Source organism: Pituophis catenifer, unplaced genomic scaffold, assembly GCF_029215685.1.
Source record: "Pituophis catenifer annectens isolate HBS135680 unplaced genomic scaffold, rPitCat1.0.hap2 SCAF_5, whole genome shotgun sequence".
Taxonomy (NCBI): Eukaryota; Metazoa; Chordata; class Lepidosauria; order Squamata; family Colubridae; genus Pituophis; species Pituophis catenifer.
Genome location: NW_027256885.1, coordinates 63,725,214 through 63,743,645, shown reverse-complemented (window position 1 = coordinate 63,743,645; position 18,432 = coordinate 63,725,214). Strand labels below are relative to the sequence as shown.

General features: G+C 44.2%; 1 protein-coding gene across 2 annotated transcripts in view; it reads right to left on the bottom strand.

Moving 5' to 3' along the window:
• Positions 1-1,954: 1,954 nt before the first annotated feature.
• EPN1 (epsin 1) overlaps positions 1,955-18,432 on the bottom strand; it is a 97,359-nt gene continuing 80,881 nt past the window's right edge. For both annotated transcript variants that reach the window (XM_070944648.1, XM_070944649.1), the window contains exons 7-10: positions 10,295-10,462; positions 10,019-10,117; positions 9,210-9,458; positions 1,955-5,383 (exon numbers count right to left, since the gene is read on the bottom strand). In XM_070944648.1, the coding sequence (XP_070800749.1) occupies positions 5,040-5,383; positions 9,210-9,458; positions 10,019-10,117; positions 10,295-10,462 (860 nt within the window). In that variant the 3' untranslated portion in view covers positions 1,955-5,039. The remainder of the gene's footprint in view (positions 5,384-9,209; positions 9,459-10,018; positions 10,118-10,294; positions 10,463-18,432) is intronic.

Genomic DNA, 18,432 nt, shown 5'->3' with positions numbered 1-18,432 from the left:
CTTAAAAAATCGGACTCAAGAGACCTATGCATGGGAGTGGAAGAAATAGATAGATTATGTGCAGAATAAATATCAAACTAGGAAGTACCAGATAGCTTTTAGCTAAATGTTGTATAGAAATGTATAGTTTAGAGGGGGCAAAATAGCTTATTGTCATGAAGAATTGTATAGTACACAGGGGGGAGAATAGAGGGGTGGTAAACTCTGATATAATAAATGCGGATAGATTTCACCTTGGGGAAGTCATGGGGGGTGGGGAGGGTTTGGGGGGTTAAGGGAGGGATGGGGTGGGGAAAAAATGGGGGGGAAATTGATGTTTGTAAAACTTTTTCAATAAAAAAAAAAGACAATGAAGATGACGGTAAAGATAGTTCAGAAACTTCAGAAAGCTCAGAAAAATCAGAAGAGACTGCCCTAACTTCTCCAGTAGCAGACTACCTAAGCCCCCCTGAATTCAACATGCCCAGTCCTACAGAATTATAACCAGCCCAGTCTTCCAGAATTCAACATCCCAATCCCCCCTAGCTTCTAATGATGCCCAAAATTAAACTGTTTACAGTAGGAAAGTAAGTGGAATTATTTCTTCTCACTCTGCAACATTTTTCCACCTGCAGCTTCACAGCAGTGAAGTCAGGGCAGCCTCAGAGAACCAACACATTTTCAGATGGAAAACTCAGTCATGAATCAGAAAGTAATTAAGTAATTAAGGGCAGATTGAGCCAAGAATACAGAGTGACCTAGTCTTTCAATCATGTACAGATGCTTGGCTCAGGAAGATCTTAGGGCTACCATACCTTCCTACATCAGATAACCAAAGACTAAGATCCATGCTGTGTGAACAAAATTCTTTTCATTCCTTGGTATCTCCAGGTAGTTTGAAAAAACTTCAGCCTGAAAATACAACTCTTGTCATTCCCAGCCGGCTCTACCAACCATGGGTAATGGTCCGAGCCACTCTGAAGGTAACCTGGTTGATAATGGCTGGCCCACGTCCTCGACTTACCACCACAATTGAGCCCAAAATTTCTGTCACTGAGCGAGACAGTTGTTACGTGAATTTTGCCCTTTACCTTTCCTGCCAGTTCAGTGAATTACTGCAGTTAATAACACGGTTGTAAAGTGAATCTGGCTTCCCCATTGACTTTGCTTCTCAGAAGGTTGTAAAAGGTGATCATGTGACCCAAGGACACTGCGACCCTCATAAATATGAGTCAGTTACCAAGTGTCTGAATTTTGATCACGTGACCATGGGGATGCTGCAACAGTCATTATGTGTGGAAAAAATGGTAATAAGTCACTTTTTCCAATGCTCTTGTAACTTTGGTCACTAAATGAACTGCTGTAAATTGAGTACCTGTATAGCATACGAGTAAACCATATACAAGTAATCCTCATTTATGACCATAATGGAGCCTGTCCATTACGGTCATAAAGCGGGTCACGTGAAAAGACCTGTTTTATGACTTTTTTGGTAATTGAGCTTCATTCAGAACAATCTCAAGCCACGTTACGGGCTTAGAGCAATCTATGAATTTATACGTGGAGATTTATAAATAGCTTATAGCTTAGCATGTTGTATGAAACTTACTAACTTTTTATTCAAGAAACACCATCATTCCAAGTGTATTTTAGTGACAGCAATAGGAGCATTTCTGCAATGCTCTTTATCTTCAGGAATAAGCTTTTGCAAAAGGAAAAAAAACCCCAAACAGAAATAGCAATAAAAATTTGCCAGAACTTGTCTGGCAGTCTGCATGACATCTGGAAGCATGTTTTGCTTTGATTAGACCTTTCACACTGGTCCTCCTAAATCAAGATACAGGTATCCCTCACCTTATGACTGTCATGGAGCCTGTTTATTATGGTCTGTCAGAGTTTGCAACAGCAATCAAATCCAGAAAGCACACACAGGTAACTGATTCAGCAGGATTCATTAACTTCTCTTTATATATAATAACACATTAAATAAATATACAATACCAAGAGTGGTTCTTCCAACATGGTAGCAAGTACAAGCAAACACAGGCAGAGGAGAGAACAGTTTCAGTTTCAATTCAGCAGAGCAGACTAGTTTTTTGGAGGTTAAGCTAAGCCACACCCAGACTCCTTGCTGTCTCCAGCAAATACTGTTTCAGTTTCCAAACAGTCCCCACTGGCTGACCTTGTTACCATGTCTCTGCCAGTCATGAACTCTCATACACACTGACATGTTCTTAGTAAAACAGGTTGGTCATATGACCGACTTTGATATTACAATCTTTTTTGCGGCAGTTGCTATGCGAACATCATGGTCATTAAGTGAAGCAATGATTTGCTGTGAGCATGGTTTTGCCGAAAACCAGAACTAAGTGCCAGTTTTCAGTAAAGCCATTCTAAAAGGCAGTCCTGTGGCCATGAGAGGCCGCAAGCGACCATAAATGCAACCCAACTGCCTGAAGTTCGGTCATGTGATTGCAGGGGTGGGTGGATAATGACCATCAGAACTTCAAATCCTGGTCATAAATCAAGGACTATCTGTAGATTTATTTTTTTTGGAAGGAGGCTGCGCTTCTGCTTTGTTTGCACGGAGAGGACAACTTTATATCCTTGTCACTTGTGCAGCCACACAACCTTGGCTTAACCAGCCTCTTTCCTTGCTTCTTCCACCCGCTCCAAACCCAAGAATTTTGTAAAGCACACAAAGGGGAAGAGTCATTCAGGAGGGGCTCACTGCTTGTCAAACACATAACATGCTTAGTTGGGCTGTTCTCTAGATCTCCTGGACTCCTGACTGCCATCCAGGGAAGCCTTGTGCTGGGAAGGGCCAGTCGCAGCGGTCAGAATGCAGTATTGCGGGCTAACTGTGCCGACTGCCAGCAGTTCGATCCTCACCAGCTCAAGGTTGATTCAGCCCTTCTATCCTTTTGAGGTCGGTAAAATGAGGACCCAGATTGTAGGGGGGCAATACGCTGACTCTGTAAACCGCTTAGAGAGGGCTATAAAGCACTGTAAAGCACTGCAAAGCGGTATATACGTCTAAATGCTATTGCTAAACAAAGCAGCCCAATGCTCCCTCCGCGGCCATTTTCCATACAAAGCAAATCTCAAAGGGGCCAAAGCCTTTTGGTGCCATAGAAGAGTTTCCATTTATTTCATTTCATTAATAGCATTTTTTCCCCTGAAGCATACCAGAATCGGTTAGGAACCTGGGAAGGGGAAATAGAGGGGGGGGGGGCTGAGCCAAGGATGAGGGTCACACACAGCTAAATCACTCCCCACCCACCAACAAATGACACAATGATTCAAATATACTGATACGAGGGGGGGAGAAAACCCCAGCATGATGGGGGGGGGGGCAGGGAGGCATAGGAAACACATTCCAAGAATGTATTTGGAAGGGGAGAAAAGAAAGGCCAAACAGATTGTCCTGGGTGCTAATGAGTGCCCCTCCCCTACATCAAAGAGGAATTTAGAAAGCAGCAACACATACACATACTCACAAACACACACAGCCATGACTCCCTTCCCCCACAAGCTGCTGCTGCTGCTGTAGAAGGGGTAAGTGACCACCCAACATCTCCTGTCCCTCTGTTCCCCCCACCAGTCCGAAGAAGATTTGAGGCTCTTTCGCAGTTGCGCTGGTTGAAGTACAGGTCTCTTGTCTGGCTGTGCATCTGAGAAACGGCACTTTCCTAGTGTGCCACAGGGTGTCCAACCCCCAAAGACATGGAAGGACGCTGCCACGCAGGCCGTGTCTGGAAGGCCACTGGGCCAGAGGCAGGAAGAGCTTCTCAACTCTGCTGGCCACCAAGCCCCACTGTTTTCAGTAGATTCCTTGGTCTCCTCGGTTCAGTTGGCCATGGCCCGCAGACCAGGGCAGAGAATTTTAGATCCTGCTGTTCCAAAATCCAGCAGGGGCTTCTGTCTTTCAGGCCTTCCAAGACACGGGCCAAGAAAGCCTTTCAAGTCCAGTCGTGGTCCAGCGTGGGAAGTTTTGCCTTTAAAGCCTTTCTAGCATCTGAGAAGGCCCGGCCTTCAGCGGCTTCCAGATTCCCCTTCATAGTAGGTTGCGTTGAGTGTTTCAAGATCCTCCCCACCGTTGATCCACTCAATGCGTTAGCAAGATCCTGCATTTCTTGCAAAAGGTTATTCTTTCGGGGTCCAACGTTTGGAGAAAGAGGGTGTATGAGGGTTAGGGGCCTAGGAGCACGACCTAGTTCTGGTCTCTGGCATTAAGTTAGCGGCATCTCTCTTGATCCTAAGAACAGAGGGTGATGTATTCTAAGGTGTCAATTGTTCCTGTTACCCCCCCACACACCACCCCCTACTTCCTCAGGAGGAAAAAAATCCCCAAAAACCAGAAAAACTGGTCCCAGCTAAGGGGTCGTGGGGAGAGAGGGAGGTTGAAGAAGGTGCAACAAACATTCAGAAGGGAAGGAAGGGGAGTATCTAAGGGGGAAAAACATTAATTTAAAAGGTTGTGTCTTCATTTCCCCAAATAATTTCATCTGGAACATCACAGAGGTAGGGAGTTAGCAATTTCCCTTTCTTCTATCCTTCCACAAAGGAGAAGACAGAGATTGATGAACCAAAAAAAAAAAAAAAAAAATATCAATATTCCAAATCTGCCATTACCTCCCAAATCTGGATAGGTACTAAAAAAAAATGTGGGAGAGGGTTCAAAGATACACTTTTAGGGAAGATCCCCCCTTCCCCCCGTTCTCCTTCTGTGACTAGATTCCTCCCCATTGAACTAGTCACTGGGTGTGGCCACTACGGCTCCCTAGACTTTGGTAGTAAAAATGGATCCTTCTAGGTCCCCAAAGAGCAGGCCTGGGGAGAAAGGGGAAACCAATTTGCAGAAAGACTCTCCTGACCTCCCAACATGGGGGTGGAGGGCCTGCAAGGACTTTGGTCCCTCCCTTTCCTTCCACCTCCCTCTCACCCCAATCCAGCTGCCCCCGCTCAGTGGCTGCCATTGGAGGGGCCTCACTGCCAATGGAGAACACAGGGCAAAAGGGGATGTTTGGGTGGTCAACACTGGGCCAAAGGTCCCCCAGTTATAGCAAAAAGGGGTTGGTGCTCCCCAGGGTAGAGGCCGAAGTGCTGCTGGGAACAATGCCGGCAGGGGGCAGGTTCTGTGGGGGCAGCCCCATGGCAGGGAGCCCCAGAGATGGAACAGCCCCCAAGGGCTGCACTGCCACCATGGGGGAAACGGAGGCTAAGGGCATCCCGGGAGCCATGGGGGATACGGAGACCATTGGAGCTGTGGCAGGAAACGCTGGTGGTGCTGGCTGGGACAATGGAAGTACTGGACTGACATGGAGCTGATTGAGTGACAGCGGGGTGGCTGCCGCTGCCTGAAATGGATTGGTGGCCGAGGCAGATGGGGCAGGAGAGGAACCTGCAGCAGGCAAGAAGACAGAAAAGAAAGGATCATTACAGAGAAGCCCAGAAGGCCTCATTCTGGCCTAGAAACCCCAGAGGTCTGGCTATTGGGGGAGTTGCTTAACCCTGGCAGAAGTCCACACATCTTCAAGTTGCCAAAGCTGAGGAACACTGCTCTAGAAATGTATTTCTCAACCCTGGCAGCTTGAAGATGTGTGGACTTCAACTCCCAGAACTCCTCAGCCAGCATGCTGGCTGGGGTTATTTTGGGAGTTGAAGTCCACACATTGTTGCCAAGCTTGAGAAACACCGCTCTAGAAGGTTCCACCTGTCAGTCTGGCCCTGCTCAGTGCCAGCAAACTCTGTTCTATGAATAAACCTTCACATAGTTTTCCCCAAACGGGCACCCATCCAGATAAATAAATTTCTACCTTTCTAGTCTTATAACCTTTATTTCCTACCGATCCTTTAGATGCTCAAGATGACACGCATGGAGTCATTCATTACATAGCCACAGCAACCCTTTGAGGTAGGCTGGATTGAGAGACCGTGACTGACTCAGTTATCCAGTAAGCCCTAAAATGAAGTGGGAACTTGAATCTTGGGCTCCAAACTCAAAACCTGAACCACTACTCTGAAATATTTTTGGCAATCACACCTCATAATTCCCACACCAGCTGAGAACAATAATTAACATTTTATCAGGCAGTCAAATTGGGATAAAGCTGTTTCAAAAAAGAATTTAAATTTTATTTATTTGTATCTCGCCTTTATTATTTTTACAAATAACTCAAAGGGGCGAACATATCCAACATACCTTCCCTATTTTCCCCACAACAACATCCCTGTGAGGTGGGTTGGGCTGAGAGACCATGACTGGCCCAAAGTTACACAGCTGGCTTTCATGTCTAAGGCAGAACTAGAACTCATAGTCTCCTGGTGATTGGCCTAAATCACCCACCTGGTTAACCACTAGACCAAACTGGCTAGTCCGATTTCAGTGTTGCTTGTACAGGTAGTCCTCAATTTACAAGAGTTTCTTTAGTGACTGTTCAAAGTTACAACAGCACTGAAAAAAGTGATTTATGACCATTTTCACACTTAGGACCATTGCAGCATCCCCATGGTCACGTGATTTACATTGAAATGCTTGACAACTTGTTCATATTTATGACACTTGCGCTGTCCCAGGGTCATGTGATCACATTTTGCGACCTTCTGACAAGCCAAGTCAATGGGGAAGATGTGGTCCGCCAGCAGCCTGCGGAGCTAGCAACGGAGTCGGACAGTGAGGAGGCTGAGGAAGAACATGGGCCAGTCCTGGAGGCTGGGGAAGGACCGGATGAGGGCTCTGCATCGGAGGCAGAGATGGGGCCAGGGCCATCTGGGAGTGATGTGCGGACTCTGGAGCCTCCAGAGGCTGACAGCAGAGAGGCAGAGGAACAGGAGGAGCCTGTTCCTAGTGCACGCATGAGAAGAGCTGCCAGAAGGCAAGAGCAGCTAAAGCAAAAAGGATGACTCGGGAGTAAGGCCAAGAGATGATTGGCCCCTCCCATAAGGCTTAAAAGACCAGCAACAGCTCTTGGGATCTTTGTCGGAAAACAACGTTGATAGATTTGTTTCTTGTCTTGTTGCATTTATTTCTTGTCGGTGTCTTCTGCTTCTGAACTTTTGCCACGAAATGCCTTTGGCAGGTTGCCTAATTAGACCAAGGTTGGTGATAAGGCTGAAGAATTGTGTTTTGAATAATTTGTTTTGAATTTGTTTGGACTACGCTGAGAATGAGTTAACTCTCAGCTGTTCTAATAAAGTCTGTTTGTTTCGAACTGATTGCGTCTGATAATAACTACTTGGGCCTGGGTCACAACAGTAGATTCACTTAACAATCATGTTACTAATTTAACAACTGCAGTGATTCACTTACAGTCAGGTCCAGAAATATTGGGACATCGACACAATTCTAACATCTTTGGCTCTATACACCACCACAATGGAGTTGGAATGAAACAAACAAACACAATGTGCGTTAACTACAGACTGTCAGATTTAATTTGAGGGTATGTACATCCAACTCAGGTGAATGGTGTAGGACTTACAGCAGTTTGCATATGTGCCTCCCACTTGTTAAGGGACCAAAAGTAATGGGACAGAATAATAATCATAAATCAAACTTTCCCTTCTTAATACTTGGTTGCAAATCCTTTGCAGTCAATCACAGCCTGAAGTCTGGAACGCATAGACATCACCAGACGCTGGGCTTCATCCCTGGTGATGCTCTGCCAGGCCTCTACTGCAACTGTCTTCAGTTCCTGCTTGTTCTTGGGGCATTTTCCCTTCAGTTTTGTCTTCAGCAAGTGAAATGCATGCTCAATGGGATTCAGGTCAGGTGATTGACTTGGCCATTGCATAACATTCCACTTCTGTCCCTTCAAAAACTCTTTGGTTGCTTTTGCAGTATGCTTTGGGTCATTGTCCATCTGCACTGTGAAGCGCCGTCCAATGAGTTCTGCAGCATTTGGCTGAATGTGAACAGATAATATTGCCTGAAACACTTCAGAATTCATCCTGCTGCTTTTGTCAGCAGTCACATCATCAATAAATACAAGAGAACCAGTTCCATTGGCAGCCATACATGCCCATGCCATGACACTACCACCACCATGCTTCACTGATGAGGTGGTATGCTTAGGATCATGAGCAATTCCTTTCCTTCTCCATACTCTTCTCTTCCCATCACTCTGGTACAAGTTGATCTTGGTCTCATCTGTCCATAGGATCTTGTTCCAGAACTGTGAAGGATTTGTTAGATGTTGTTTGGCAAACTCTAATCTGGCCTTCCTGTTTTTGAGGCTCACCGATGGTTTACATTTTGTGGTGAACCCTCTGTATTCACTCTGGTGAAGTCTTCGCTTGATTGTTGACTTTGACACACTTACACCTACCTCCTGGAGAGTGTTCTTGATCTGGCCAACTGTTGTGAAGGGTGTTTTCTTCACCAGGGAAAGAATTCTTCGGTCATCCACCACACTTGTTTTCCATGGTCTCCCAGGTCTTTTGGTGTTGCTGAGCTCACCGGTGCATTCCTTCTTTTTGAGAATGTTTCAGTTGTTTTGGCCACGCCTAATGTTCTTGCTAGCTCTCTGATGGGTTTGTTTTGTTTCTTCAGCCTAATGATGGCTTGCTTCACTGATAGTGACAGCTCTTTGGATCTCATCTTGAGAGTTGACAGCAACAGATTCCAAATGCAAATAGCACACTTGAAATGAATTCTGGGCCTTTTATCTGCACATTGTAATTGGGGTAATGAGGGAATATCACACACCTGGCCATGGAACAGCTGAGAAGCCAATTGTCCCATTACTTTTGGTCCCTTAACAAGTGGGAGGCACATATACAAACTGCTGTAAATCCTACACTGTTCACCTGAGTTGGATGTACATACCCTCAAATTAAAGCTGACAGTCTGCAGTTAACACACATTATGTTTGTTTCATTCCAACTCCATTGTGGTGGTGTATAGAGCTAAAGATGCTAGAATTGTGTCGATGTCCCAATATTTCTGGACCTGACTGTAACAAAAAAAAGTTGTAAAGTGGGACAAAACTCACTTAAACAAATTTCTCACTTAGCAACATAAATTCTGGGCTCAATTGTGGTCGTAAATCGAGGACTATCTGTAATTAGATGATTCATTTTGATTTCTATTCTCAGTGAAATCAGTGCAATGGAACCAATTTCCTACACTTCAAACCAAATTTGATTCTCCTTGAGCACAGCAATGAGTAGGAGCCCCTTTATTTGCTCTAACCTCCCCACCCCCCGACACCCCAAAGCATACAAACCTTTAGCAGGGGGGAGGAAGGGGTTTGAAGCCTTGGTGCTGCTGGATGGAGCAGCAGGTTTGATGACCAGAGAGTCCAGATCAACGAGGGCTGTGTTGGGACCCAGGAACGACTCAGGGGTTTTACGCATCGGCTTGCAGGACTCTGGCAGTGACCCAGTCATGGCAGCCATATCAAAAGCATTGGGGCTGTCCTTGCCACTGCCAGCCTGAGAAACAGGGACCTCCCCTGCTAAGAGGGACAGTTCACCTGTGGAACAAGAAATGAGAGAGAGAGGAGGGGTGGAAGGGAGGAGTATAAATCCAGAAGCACAGAGAATATGGACGAAAAACGCAGACTCCATTTTAGACAATTCGTTGGTCATGTAAGGAATTGTGCTTAGTTTATGGCTGTCCACAATCATTTTGCCCTCATTCCCAAAACCACAAACAACCTTCCCTTCCCCAGATTTTAGTTTTTTTGTTAATTAAAGTATTAAATTATTTCCCCATCTCTTGCAAGAACATGTAGTTTGGAAAGCCAATGTCCAAACAAGATTAGAGGAGATAGGGAGGGAGAGAATCAAAGGGAGGAGCATGCAAATTCTCTCCCATGCCAGGGAGCTAGAGGTCATCTAGTCCACAAACCACAGGCCTGGACAGGTTAGAGGGAAGGGAGGTTAGAGCTGTGTTTCTTAAGCATGGCAAACTTAAAGATGTGTGGACTTCAATTCCCAGAATTCAATTTATGGTTGAAAAACACACTGGGGTGGAGCATTAGGAACCATGCCTAGGAAAGGGAAGTGGGGGCGGGGGAGAAGCAAGGCTGACCTGTGCTGCTTCCAGATTTGGGCAGTGCTGGGCGCAGGCTGTCAAAAACAGAGAATTCATCCCTGTCCCCGTCATCAAACTGCTCAAAGCCTCTGGCAGCTGGGAGAGGAACAGGACACAAGAGGAAGGAAGGGGCAGAAGGATTAGCTGGGAGCAGGAAGAGGCCCTGAATTAGGAGTCCTTCCCCTTCAGCTGACCCAGTGAAATACCAGCCCCTCCCCCTCCCTTTCTCCCAGCACTTGATCCCCAATCCCCTACTGCTCGTTTCATCCTTACCTGCCATGCCGTTGGTACTAGGCTTAGAAGGGGAGTCCCCCCAGGGATCTGAAAAAGTGGATGCTGGAGCCCAAGGATCAGGAGCAGGCTGTCCTTGGGATGTGGGAGCCATGCTGGATGACCATGGGTCTGTAGGTGGTGCTGTTGTAGGCCCCACAGAAGTCCCACCTGGGAAGAAAATGAACCATGCCAGAGATGAAATTTGAGAACTGCCTGTCCAGCAGTGATGGCGTGTTTAGATCCGAGTGGACAAGGAAAACACAGCAGGGTTTTGAGGGGTGAGGTGGCCAAAATAATGCTCGATCACTGGAAGCTTTTTTTTTTTTGTATATGTTTTATTTGCAGTTTTTCTTTAACAACCAACATTTTTTGTGGACAGTGTAATGACTGGGTTAACACATTTTTCACACAGTGCTCACAGTAATAATACAATTGCATATACAGAATTTTTATCTTCCAACTTCTAGCCTTAATGTGTATAATTATATTCTTTTACCGTACCGTACGTTACTCCTAACATTTTAATATTATAGATATCACTCAGTGTTCCACCACATTTTCAATATGTCAACTTTCTATAAACACCAATAAAACCAGTTGTCAATAAGATTTAATCAGTCCCATGATTATATCTCTAAGTCCCCTGAATGTATAGTCCTTGAAAACTGTATTTTCCAATATATTTTTTCCATCCTGTTAATCATATCTATAGATATACCTAGTCCTAGTCTTCCATCTCCTAATCTTAATATATCTGTATTTATAATAAATTCTATTATATATCTATATATGTGCTACTATTTTCCCAATTTAAACTTTCCACTTATTTCTATTGGTTTTCAATATTGTTACTATATTGCAAAATACAGTATTATATCTCTATCCATCATGTCTCAGCCTTTTTAGAATTTCATCATATATTGATTTTTTGGTGATTCTTTTGTTTTTCTCTTGGAATCCTATGTCTTTCTAGCATTTTTACACAAACTGATTGTTCCCTGTCTTACCCTTTATCTCCTGCTGCTGCATCTTTTGAGTATCCATCCATAACCCTTTCATTATTTTTGAAAGATCTTCCTTTTTTTCTCTATTCTATTATAAGCTCTTAAGGGATTGTCTATTTGATTTTTAGTATTTGTCATTGCTGTCTTTTCAGTATTTTTATCTGCTTTTAACTTATTTTTATCTTTTTGTAGTTTATTTTGCACTCTCCCCTCCACTACTCCTTCTAATTTCTCAGCTGCCTTCTGTGTATTATATTCATCATACACCATTTGTTGAGAGCCTTCTACTTTTACATCTTTATCTTTAAATATTCCCATCAACGTCTTATAGTTCTTTGTCGCTATTTCTAACATTTCTTCAGAAAACTTTATTGTCTCCTGCTGGGTCATTTTGTGACAAGTTAATATACCTCTAATATCCCAACATCTAAAAACTCCAGAAAAAATCAATTATTAATAAGATTTGGTTATTTCTCCAAGTCCCCAAAATGTCTATAAATTTGTGCTTTTCAGTCTTTATAATTTCCAATTTACACCTTCCCAATTGTTCAGATTTTAAAATCTTATTTATCTTTTCTTCTTTTTCTTATTCTTCCCTCCCTTCTGTCGCTTTTCTTTTTTGGCTTTGTAAGATGATCTATCACAGTGATGGCTAACCTTTTTGCCATCGCGTGCCAAAAGTGGGGGGAGCACCGGGGGGTTGCGCGCATGCCCACACACATAATTCTATGTGCCCTGCCCTGCCCACACATGCGACCCACCCCCCTCCCCCCACTTTTGGCACGTGATGGCACGATGGGCCCGGTAGGCATTTTTCGCCCTCCCCAGGCTCCAGAGCCTTTCTAGGAGCCTGGGCAGGGCAAAAACGGCCTTCCCCACCCCCCCGGAGGCCAGAAACAACCTGTTTGCCGACTTCCGGTCCCACTAGTTTCGCCCTCCCCAGGCTCCTAGAAAGGCTCTGGAGCCTGGGGAGAGCAAAAAAACGGGCCTTCCGGTCCTACCAGAAGTCAGCAACTGGGCTGTTTCTGGCCTCCAGAGCAGGGGTCACCAACCTTTCAGACCTCAGGGACCACTAAATTCATAATTTTAAATCCTGTGGACCACTAATACGATCTGCTTAATGACTGGCTGGGTGGGCATGGCTAGGTGGTCATGTGACTGAGTGGGCATGGCCAACTTGATGTCACTCACATCGAGGGGCACCTCGTCGGCCTCTACTCGCCCCTCCCCTCCCAGCCACTCCTTGCCTGCCTTCCCAGGCTCCTTAGGGCCCCAACAGGAAGCAGTTGTTGGAACTAAGGAGCCGCCACTAGAAAGAGTTGGCAAAACAGCTGGCTCATTTCAAATTGGATCTGACCGAGAAGGAGGCTCAGCAGAAGCACCTCACTGAGGAGTACAAGCATAGGCTTTCCAAGCAGAGGAAAGACCTGTGGGAGTGCAAGGCCAGGTACCGGCGCCTGAAGGCTCAGCAGGCTGAGATGGTCAGCCAGTTCCAGGCCATGATACAGTCCCACTGGACTGTAGTACAGTCCAGTGGGACTGCACTGTACTACAGAGCCTGTACAGTGGACTAAAGCACTGTTATTAACAGATTAACATCTGCTGCTTGCAATTACTGCAAGTTCAAATCTCACCAGGCTCAAGGTTGACTCAGCCTTCCATCCTTTCTAAGGTAGGTGAAATGAGGACCCAGATTGTGGGGGCAATGAGCTGACTTTGTATAAATATACAAAAGTATGAAGGCTATTGCTTAACACATTGTAATCCGCCCTGAGTCTCCGGAGAAGGGCGGCATATAAATTAAAGCAAAAAAAAAAAGGCCCTCTGGCTCTTCGCCACCAGCAGCACTTCCCTCCAGCCTTCGCCCAAAGCCCCACACCAGGAGGCTGAAGCAGACCCCAAGTCAGAATTCCTGGCTCCCTTCAAGCTGCACAAAAAGACCCCAAAGGGAGAGACTCTCTGCAGTAACACAAGCGTTCATTGCACGTATCCAGCCCAGGGTCCGTAGTTTGAGGGCCCCTGATTTAGTGCAATATAAAAAATGCAAATAATGTTTCTGCGGACCACCAAAATTTTCTCGTGGACCACGGACCACCAGTTGGTGACCGCTGCTCCAAAGGGCCTCCAGAGGGGGTGGGGAAGGCTGTTTTCGCCCTGCCCAGACTCCTAGAGAGGCTCTGGAGGCTGGGGACAGCAAAAAATGGGCCTTCCCCCCCCAGGCCCTTCAGAGGCCGGAAACAGCCTGTTTCCCTGCTTCCGGTGGACCCAGAAGGCCTGAAAATCAGCTGGCCGGCGCGCACATGCCCACCGAGTGCCATAGGTTCGCCATCACGGATCTATCACATAATGTTAATAACCCAAATCCAATTTAGCCCACCAAGTTTCTTCAAATCTTTCAAATCCGCTTTTCAGTGTACTGTTCCAATAGAGTTTTAGTGTTTAATTTAATTTGCCTTCTGAATCTTCAAAAAGCTCAGTGAATATTTCCCAGCATCCAAATTGCCTACTAAGATAAAGTCCAGATGTTGTTTACTTTCTCATCACTTTCCTTTGAATTTTACACATTGCAGTAATCTTCTTCCTCCAGTAGATGGCTCCCCTGCTCCCAATTCCAGTGGAGGGGAGTTAGAGATACAGTTTAGAAAAGCAATTTCTCCCAATAGTCACTTTTCACAATGTTGTTTGGCTTTTCCAGGCTTCCTATGTTTTAAATCATCCTTTAGGTTTTTCTTTTACTTCTAAATCTTTAATCTTTAATCTTCCTCTTTAGTTTTTAGTCTTTAATCTTTCTCCATAAATCCAATCACCGCTTTTTTAATGTTTGGAGATCATTTCTTTGGAACTTTTAACTTAGGTTAAATCTCTAAATCTAAGGCAACAGTTGGAAATTTTCTCACCCAATTTCACTGCTCTGTCCACACACCGCTCCAGCACAAGATCTTAGTGTCCCGGTTGTCCCAGCTTGTGACTGACCAAAAATGGCCGTCGTCCCTGCTGCTGTTCAGGAGAGCTTTCTTCGGATCGAGGAAATTGCATTTTCCTCGCGATCGACAAAGCGCCTCTCCTTTCTTCACCACCCCTCCAGGGCGGCTTAACCCCGTAGGGTTTCCTAGCAAGCAGTTGCCGGCTGCATTTCACAGAGCCTGGCGGAGGTCCGCTATTTTCCAGCCATTCTCGCCACGACATCAACCGAAGTCCACTGGAAGCTTTTAAGAAGAGATTGCACAGACATTTGTCCAGAATGTGTAGGTCTCCTGCTTGGCCTCACAGTGGTTTGAACTAGAAGACCTTCAAGGTCTCTCCTAACTCTGTTATTCTACACTCTGTATGACAATGGAGGAGAGCATGCTTTCCTTTCCATTGGCGAAGGACCTTCAAACTGCAAAGAGGTTTAACTCAAGCAAAGGAAATGGCCTTCCCCGTTAGATTGATGCATCTATCTCCACCTCCTGACTAGAAATGGCTCACAGAAAAGAAAAAAGCAGTAATTGAAAATAAGCCAACATGGCTTCCAAAAGGTGAGTGATTCCCTGAACCTTTTGGAGCTTTGCGAAGGTGGGAATAAGCATGTGGACAAGATACCTAGTAGATATTGTGTACTTGGACTTTCAAAAAGCCCTCATCAAGGGTCTTGAGCAGGAGTCTTCAAATGTGGCAACTTGGATAACCCAGGATAAGCTTGAGCACACTACAGGATGATAAACTTAGAGGAGGTTTTGGTTTCCCGGCATGGGAGAAATACTATAATGCAGCAGGCCTGATATGGATAAAAGAGTGGGTTAACCTAGATAATCAACGATTATTAAAACTTGAAGGCCATGATTTAATGATGGGGTGGCACGCCTTCCTGTGGAATTCCGGGAACAAGATGTACCAACATTTTAATAATCATATAATTAGGAGAGCATTAATTGACATCTGGTTGGAGACAAAGAAAAAATGTTACACGAAGGTCCCTGGGTGGTTTTCCACAGTGGAGGCGGCTATGCACCCCAATACTATAAATTATCATAGAATTATACGGTATAGGGATCTATTAGATTCAAATGGACTATTAAGAACACGCCAGGACCTCAGAGATGCGGGAATGGAATTGGATTGGTGGCCCTACCTTCAAGTACAAAATAGATATAGGAAAGACAGGGATGAAAGAGGAATTGATGTGAATCCTAATAGGCTAGACAAATTTCTGGAAGTGAAAGAAGGGAAATTAATATCCAAAATATATAAATGCTTATTAGAAATTGACTTAAATGAGAATATAATTAAAGGACAAATGGTTGCCTGGACTAGAAATATAGGTAAAAATATTCAACTAGAAGAATGGGAAAGGATTTGGGAAAACAACATCAAAATAACAAAATCAGTAACCTACAAGGAAAACCAATACAAAATGTGGTATAGGTGGCACCTTGCTCCCGCGAGGCTAGCACAAATGTACCCTAATTTGGATCCGAATTGTTGGAAATGTAAACAGGCCCGAGGAACTTATTATCATGTATGGTGGCTATGTCCCAAAATTAAGGTATTCTGGGGGAAAATAAGAATTTGGATATCACAAATTACAGGAGAAGAAATAGAATTAGACCCAGAGATTTTTTTATTAGGAATATATAAACAAAATATCAGAAAAGAAATGACATATTTGATACATCATATAATTACGGCGGCCAGAATAGCAATTGCACAAGTTTGGAAGACCGATCATGTGCCAACTGATCAGCAGATAATACAAAAAATATATGCATGTGCGGAATCAGATCAACTAACACTGAAATTAAAGGATAAGGAAAGCTCAAAGTATTTTAAGGTATGGGACAAGTGGTACGATTGGATTAAGCGAAAAGAAAGTGGATAAGGATATACGTAGTAAACCATATAATCTTAATGAGTACTAAATTTTACCTTTCTTTAATAGTGAATTTTAAATTGAGAACTGATAATTGAGAGGGTATTTCCATGCTTACTTTATATAAATACCAACAACGACTTCACCGTCAGGAAAATGAATATGGGACTAGGTTAAGAAATATATAATGTGTAGAGAAGAAGAATATATATAGATATGTAAAAGAATAGAAATGAAATGTCAAATATATGATATGATCTATGTATATGAATATCTTATTATTGTTTTAGTTGTTTTTATAATTGTTTGATAATTTAATAAAGTTTGTTTTAAATTAAAAAAAAAAAAAGAAGAAGACTTGTGGACTTCAACTCCCAGAATTCTTCAACCAGCCATGCTGGCTGAGGAATTCTGGGAATTGAAGTCCATAAATCTTCAAGTTGACATGTTTGGAAGACCCCCTGATCTTGAGCAAAGTCAGTCAGCTTCCATGGGTTAAGACTGTAGATACGCTCAGGGACTGGGAGCTGGTTAAAAAAATGAAATAAGTGGTAAAAATAAATGGGCAAATCTCAATTGTGCAAAGATGTGCAAAGCATCTGCCTTCCAGCAATAGGTGCTGTGACCAACACTTTTTATTTGAGATTCCAATGAACTAGGGCTAAGCATTGAAGTGGCTCTGTTTACTGATGACATCAAACTGTTCAGAGCTTGATGTTAAATCAAGAGTTTTCAAGGATTCCCATTTTGGAGACAAATGGGCTTTCAAAAAGCAAATGCAGTTAAATGTAATTAAATTAAAGGGATGTGTGTTGGCACACTATATAATATATGGACTGCCAATTTAATACAAGTAGTTCTTCCAACTGTAATTGAACCTGGAATTATGTTTGTAAGTTGTTGTGGTTGTAAATTGAGGTATCATGTGACTGGACCTGATTTTTTTGATTTTCTGTGGCGGACATTAAGCAAACATGGCAGTCATCAAGAGAATCCATTTTTATTTTTTTTTTAAATTTGATTTATATGCCGCCCTTCTCCGGAGACTCAGGGCGGCTTACAATGCGTTAAGCAATAGCCTTCATTCTTTTGTATATTTTATACAAAGTCAGCTTATTGCCCCCACAAACTGGGTCCTCATTTCACCTACCTATTTTCTCCAATGGGCATTTTTTTTGGCCACAAACCGGAAGTAAATGCTGGAAATTAGCAACAACATGTTGTAAAATGTGGTCAAGTCACCCTGGGATGCTGCAAATGGCCATAAGGATGAGCTAGTTGCCAGGTGCCCAAAATGTGATCACGTGACCATGGTGGTAGGTGGTATAGAGGGTATGCCTCCGTCATAATTTAAAAAACGGGTTGTAAGTAGCTCTGGGTCATTAAGCAACTGGCTGTAAGTTGAGGACTACCTGTAATGCCTTTTCTCAAATCTAGAGTGAGACCACATGGCCTATAGCTGTGGTTACTCACCTTAAAAAGGGTATTTCAGGTGCAAAAAGAGGACAAACATTAATTATCTGTGGAGAGTCTTTCTGCAGGAAAGCTAAGAATACTTAGCTCTACATGGGGCTCCCCTTGAGGAGCACCCGGAGGCTCCAGCTGGTTCAGAGTGCAGCCGCGCGGGTGGTTATGGGAGCGACGTGGCATTCCCATGTGACACCTCTCCTGCGCGAGCTGCACTGGCTCCCGGTGGTCTTCTGGGTGCGCTTCAAGGTTTTGGTTACCACCTTTAGAGCGCTCCATGGCTTAGGACCAGGGTACTTACGGGACTGCCTTCTGCCACCAGTAGACTCCCACCGGCCAGTACGCTCACATAGAGAGGGGCTCCTCAGGGTGCCGTCGGCCAAACAGTGTCGACTCGCGGCCCCCAGGGGCAGAGCCTTCTCTGTGGGGGCACCTGCTATCTGGAATGAGCTCCCCCTGGAGATACGGAGGATCCCGGATTTACGCATCTTCCGCCGTGCCCTCAAGACCTATTTATTTAAACAGGCTGGCCTGGCCTAACTTCCCTTTTAATTGTAACTTTTAAAATTGGTTTTAAAACATTAGGGGTGTTTTAAATTGTTTTGGGCCAAATTATTTAATGGGTTTTTATATTGTCTTTTAAATTTTGTAGTTTGTGTGTTTTATCTTTCTGGCTGTTCACCGCCCTGAGTCCTTCGGGAGTAGGGCGGTATATAAATCTAATAAAATAAAATGAAATGAAAATGAATAGAACTGGACCTTTGGTTAAGTAGGGTCTGCTCTACACATCGAAGGCCTCTCTCTTCCAATGGATAAAA